Genomic DNA, 6,000 nt, shown 5'->3' on the forward strand with positions numbered 1-6,000 from the left:
CTGCAAGCAGAAGGCAAAGCTTACGGTTTCCCTCTCTTGTCTTGAAAACTAGTTGGTCAATGCATAATTAAAACAAGACCATCCTTTGGGAAGGTAAGGTCCTGCCCTGGATTAGGTGTTTAATTGAGGAGGATTGGCTCTCTAGGCACACAGAGTGGGAGGCAAGTCTGGGTGCAGTGCTGGAGAGCTAGATGCTACCCTTGATTTTTAAAAGCAGCTGATGCCTGTAATTGTTGTTTCTTCTCCAGTTGCTATCTGGGCGTCTTCTAAAAAGCTGCACTGTCTGAGCAGGGCAGCTGTCCACTGAGCTCCTTTCATACACAGAGGGGAGAAGGGAGGAAAAAGCCTCTGACAGACATGTGGCAAGGATTGGAGAGAATGACGGGTGTATAATAACGTAGCATATCACGTCTTCTGAGAATTTTTACAAACAGTAACTAGTTGATCCTTGTTCTTTCCCACTCTTGTGGTACATTGCAGGGGGATGGAGAATAGGGAGGGGAGCAGCATTGAAGTGGGCAGCTGAACGACTCAAGAATACGGAGGAAGTCTTTGCTGGAATTTGAGTTGGATCTGAAGCTCCGTGCTTCTCTGCTCAGACTGCTGGATACTGAGGCTGTGTCTGTACATTAAACCAAGTGGGCAATGGATTGAGAATTACCTGCCATCATCCAGGCTGTTTAATTGTTAGCATATTCCCTGGCACAGTTTTGGTCTATGCCAAGTAGCACTCTCCCAGACAATGCCTGGACATAGTTTGTGGCTTGATGTGGAGCGGGGACTGTTCCCAGCGAACAGTTTGGATGAGGCTTCACTGTTGTGAAGTGGAAGAGGGTTTATCTGCATGGATGCAAGTTGTGCTGTGCTGTTTGCTCTCAGGGCCAGAGAAGGGGCCCTGACTTCTTATTTACAGCCTTAACACATTCTGTACATGGACTAAGGCCAAATCTCTACTTCAAGTATTTGTATTTAGAGCAGAAAGGTTTAACCTTTTATTTCCATGTGCTCAGCTACATGTAATCAGAACTTCTGAGCAGAAAGACAGCTTCAGTAAACACAGCTTTTTTTGTATATAAATTCTTCTTTAATGATGACATGGGTTCTTTTGTATTCCAGTGGAAGAAATCATCCCAAATGTAATTGAACCCTCATTTGGTATTGGGAGGATCATGTACACAGTGTTTGAACACACATTCCACATCCGGGAAGGAGATGAGCAGAGAACGGTGAGCTTTCCTGTGCCTGGGCCTCAGCTTAAAACCAGCTGCAAGCATTTGCCTTTGCCTAACATCCAGGGGAAGGACTAAAATAAGACTGCACAATACGCAGTAGAGATGGGAAAACCCAGATGGGCTGTTGAATTGCTGGTTTTGCCAGTGTACGTGTCATTTATACATGTGCACTGAGAGTGTTCTGGGGCTGTGTGTGCATGAAGCTCTCACTGTGTTACTGGCAAGGGGTTGAGAAATTGCTCCTTCTGGATTCGCACTTGGCAATGTCCCATCGCTCAGAGAAAGGCATCTCTTCAGTGTTTTATTTCCTCTCTCTTTGCTGCTTTTCCTGGAATCATAGTTCTGTGCAGCAAGATGGACAATAGACTAACTGTTTCCTCAGTCCCCCATGAAATTCAGCCTCCTCTGATTCTGGGCAAGAATCTTGGAAGTCTAAAATACTGGACTTGTCTTCCTTCTAGTACCCATTTGTTTTCTGTGGAGCCTGGGCTGCTCTGTATTGTGGTACATCTCAGCTGCATTACTTCTGCACCCTTACAGGCCTTCATGATTGCTCTTTTAGCACATTTTTCTTTTTTCAGGGTGTCGGCGAAAGGTTCTGAAAATGTTTGAGCTGCATGTGCTCCTTGTGTGTGGAGTCTGCTCTGTGTGTGTGTGTAGAGTCTCTGTGGGAATCAAACAGGGAGTGAGACAATTGTGAGAACTCTTCCCTTTAGACTGTGCATAAGACTAAATCTCCTACAAAAAACCCTCTACCCTTTGTTTTTCTGTATTTCGGATGAGGTTCACTGTCTTCAGAGAGGGCTCTGGTAGACCTCTTTTGGTGGGAGATAATGTTTAGCTGTCAGGAGGGAAGGGGAAGTGGAGGACAGCTGGAGAAAATCAATGTTGCTTCAGTGGTGTGAGGTGTGAATTCAGCTGGAGCCCTGAATGCTTATGTCTTTCAGAAGGCCAGCTACTCCCTTGCAACAGTCACCCTGCCTCCAGTGTCAGTCAGAGCTTATTCTCACCTCCTAAGAATCTGGCCTAACCATTAAACTTGTATTTATTTTTGCTTTTTCTTTTTTTCCTTAGTTCTTCAGCTTCCCAGCTGTTGTAGCACCGTTCAAGTGCTCCGTTCTTCCTCTAAGCCAGAATCAGGAATTCATGCCTTTTGTCAAGGAATTATGTGAGTATATTAAGCACTGTGACTCCAGTGGGCATGTGCACTGGGAAGAGAGGTTTCTTGTCAGTGCTATAGAGAGAAAATAGCATTGGGATCACGTGGCGCTCACACATGCAAGGGGAGAGCCATCGAACCAACACAGCTGAGTTGGTTGGTATCAGTCAGTTTTGGGTATCTATCAAACTCTTCAGTCTAGCCTCATAAAACCCAACTCCCTGCCCTTCCTGTGTTGGTTTGCAGTGTAAAAGACATTTATTTTCTTCCTTCTGTGTCAAAAAGAAATCTTTCCCACTGGCTAGGAGAAGCTGTCAGGAGCGGTGGGTTTTTGGTTGGGTTTTTTTCTTTGGGTTTGTTTTTTTTTGAATAAAGTTCTTTTCTCACTTTTGTTGGCCAGCTAATTCATTGAATCGGTCCCAGAGCTGCTGAGTCTGTCAAAATGCCTACTGGTACCATCTAAAAGTGAATATGTGAAGGATAGTAACATAGGCGGCATGTCAGGCCGTGCCTTTTGCTGTCGGCATCGGTTCTGCTCTGGACCTCGCCTCCCGATGCTGGACGTGCCCCTGCACGCATGTAAGGCTGGTGTGTTTTTGAGTGAAAGCAGAGCTGTGGGACTGTAATGACAGCTTGAAGAAGTCAGTGGCTTTGCTCTTTGGGTGAGAGCTGAGTGATGCAGTGTGGAGAGCTGTGAGGGTAGCGTTGTACCTGTGGGGTGGGTTTGAGCTTATAGTCTTGGCAGGGACTGGAACATTGGATCTTCTCTCAAAATAAAAATGAGGGTGTCTCATGCTGCTTGTAATCAGGATGCACGGTGCCTCACTTCAGGTAGGGCCCTGAGGATGTGGGAGGCCACTGCTAGGATCGTGTTGCCTGCTGAGCATGTAATGAGTCCTGGAGATCTCCCCTTCTCTGCTTCTTGCAGCTGAAGCACTCACCAGGAACGGCATCTCTCACAAGGTGGATGATTCCTCGGGATCCATCGGCCGGCGCTATGCCAGGACTGATGAGATTGGCGTGGCCTTCGGGATCACGATCGACTTTGACACCGTTAACCGGACGCCTCACACGGCCACCCTACGAGACCGCGACTCGATGCGCCAGATCCGAGCTGAGGTAAGGGGCAGGCAGACGCGTTTGGCTGCTGACAAAGCCAAGTCTGTTTCTTACGGGCTAGGGGAGAGCATTAGCTGCTATTTCTGATGCAGCAATGACTGGTCTACGTGGGAGCTGCCTCCAGCTCTTGTAAGTGATTTAGTTATTCTGAGAAATCCCCAGGGAAGAGATTCTGGTCAAACAGAAGATGCTGGCCCTGCTGCTAAAGTGAGGAGAGGCTTTTGTTTTCCTGGGATTCAGAAGTGTTATCTTACTTGAAAGCCGTGCTTTGTGCTGATTGCACTGCTCTTTAGAGTGCCTCTTTCCGAGTGAAGGCTGCTGAAGTAAATGCATTTGCTGGGTTGTGTCTGGCTTTCAAAGGCAGGGCTCCTCCGAATCCACAGGCACCAAAAGGCAGAAGATCTTTGCGTACTACCGGCTGGCTGGCAAAGCACAGCACAGATGTAACTCCTCAAAGCTTGCTTCTTGCCGGTATTGCCTCTGCAGCACCAGTGAAGCTGGTGACCCATTGCCCAAAAGCCACACCTGCCCTAAGCATGCTCTGCATCTACGGCCATAATACGGAGATTGGAACAGCAAACCTCCCCATGGTGGTCTCATCGCCTACGAGCAAAACCTGCTCAGAGCTGTGGACATGCAGCCTCGGGCACCTCTGTCATGCCCTTCTCTCCCGGGCCCCCACCAGGAGCACAGTGTGGCTCCTGTAGGAGGAGAAGGTAGTGCTGATCGGTGAGGCCGAGTTGTTCTAGCTCAGCTCTATACAGAAGCATCTGTACTGCTTTGGGGCTACTGAGCTGGCTGCGTGTTTGGCTCTGGCCCCTCAGGGCACCCATCTTGTCTCTATCACCTGGATGACCTCCCACTGCTGAGCAGCTGAGACAAGACTTTGTTACCCTTCAGCTTCTGCAAAGTTTCTAGTTTCTCTAGCTGATCCTTCACACCGTGGCAGTGTGCTATGAGGAGAGAAGAAAAGGCAGTTGGCAGCTTCTTTTATGCTGGCCTTAGAGTAAATAGGGCCTGGCTAACTCCTGGCTTACAACACCTTTTGGATGTGTGTAGTATTTTCTTTCACTTCCAGAACTGTAACGTAACACTAGCAGGGATGAACCTTGCTGTGGTCCACCACAGTGACAGTTGCATTTCCCTCATGGGTCACCCTGAACAACTGAGCAGTCTGCTGTGATGACACAGACTGTGATTTAAGATGTCCTCCTGGTTAACAGTTTTTCTCCCCAAAAATGGTCTTGCAGGAAGACACCTTGCACCTGTTCTGTTGCTGATGTAGAAATAACCCATGTTCCCCAAGTATCAAACAGGGCAACTTGATTCTGATGGCTTCATGTTTCATATGTCTTTGTGACTTTGCCTGCAGATCTCTGAACTTCCTGCCATCATTCGTGACCTGGCAAACGGTTATCTAACTTGGGCTGACGTTGAGGCAAAGTATCCGCAATTTGAGGGACAAGAGACTGGCAAAAAGGACACAATAGAGGAATAAAGAAAAGGACCTGAAGTAAAATCCTGTCAAATGTCCACTTTTTACTGTTCATGTTAATATGAAATAAACTTATCGTGTATTATTCAAAGCTGCATTGTTTGTGCACACAGGGACTATTTGGTTTTTTTCTCAATTGCTGCCCAAACTTAACTTTAAAAACTGAAATAATTGCAGGCCAAGTTAAAGGTGTTATGAATAAAAATGCCATTATGTATGCTTGCTTCTCTGTGTTCATGCAGCCTTGTACTTTCTTCAGAAATGTCTTTTTTTTTCCTTTTTTTACTTTTCTTTCCCCCTTGCCCCTTGGCTGTGTGTCTCACAGGTTTACCACAGCCCCTCAAGAAGTTAGGGCTCATACACCCTTTCATCTGGGTTCAGATTGCCTTGGGTTCTTGTGCAATTCGGTACTAGTTGCTTGGCCTTGTGTTTAGGAAGGGATGATCAAGAGTGACACAGTGTTCCTTTCACCATTGCACAGTGCTTCAAGAGGCCACCTTATGAGATGGGTTTGGTGCTTTCTTTTGGCTGCAGGTGTTTAATAGCGGTTTCTGCAAAATTAGGAGCATTTGCGTGCTGCGGAATGGGGTGGGGTGGAAAATCCTGCTCCAGTTCTTGCTCTTGCTTGGCATGGTTGGTTTGCTTGGCTGAGGGAACGAGTGGCTAGGAGGCTAGAGAGTAGGAGTGCTGGCAGGTTTGCTTTTTCATGAAATGTCTTCTGGCAGCAAGGACTGAAAACAGAGATTTGAGTTCCCTGGACACTGGAGAAATTCAAACCCATGTGGTGACAAGCGTCATACCGCAGCTGGAGGTGGTAATGGCACCTTAGTGTTTGGGGAGCCCTAAACACTGCCTGGCCCGGACCAGTTAAGAGAGGCCTCACACCTTAAGAGAGGCCCCTCACTACAAGAAGGATGTTGAGGTGCTGGAGCGTGTCCAGAGAAGGGCAACGAAGCTGGTGAGGGGTCTGGAGAACAAGTCTGATGAGGAGCAGC

General features: G+C 47.4%; 1 protein-coding gene across 1 annotated transcript in view; it reads left to right on the forward strand.

Annotated features, from left to right (window-relative positions):
- Positions 1 to 5,669, forward strand: part of GARS1 (glycyl-tRNA synthetase 1) — a gene marked incomplete at its 5' end in the record, with an annotated part of 28,616 nt that extends 22,947 nt beyond the window's left edge. The window contains 4 exons of the mRNA XM_082014793.1: positions 1,117 to 1,226; positions 2,307 to 2,400; positions 3,320 to 3,510; positions 4,883 to 5,669. Coding sequence (XP_081870919.1) covers positions 1,117 to 1,226; positions 2,307 to 2,400; positions 3,320 to 3,510; positions 4,883 to 5,008 — 521 coding nt within the window. The 3' untranslated portion in view covers positions 5,009 to 5,669. The remainder of the gene's footprint in view (positions 1 to 1,116; positions 1,227 to 2,306; positions 2,401 to 3,319; positions 3,511 to 4,882) is intronic.
- Positions 5,670 to 6,000: the final 331 nt, after the last annotated feature.

The sequence above is a fragment of the Phaethon aethereus genome, assembly GCF_964289735.1.
Source record: "Phaethon aethereus genome assembly, chromosome: 2".
Taxonomy (NCBI): Eukaryota; Metazoa; Chordata; class Aves; order Phaethontiformes; family Phaethontidae; genus Phaethon; species Phaethon aethereus.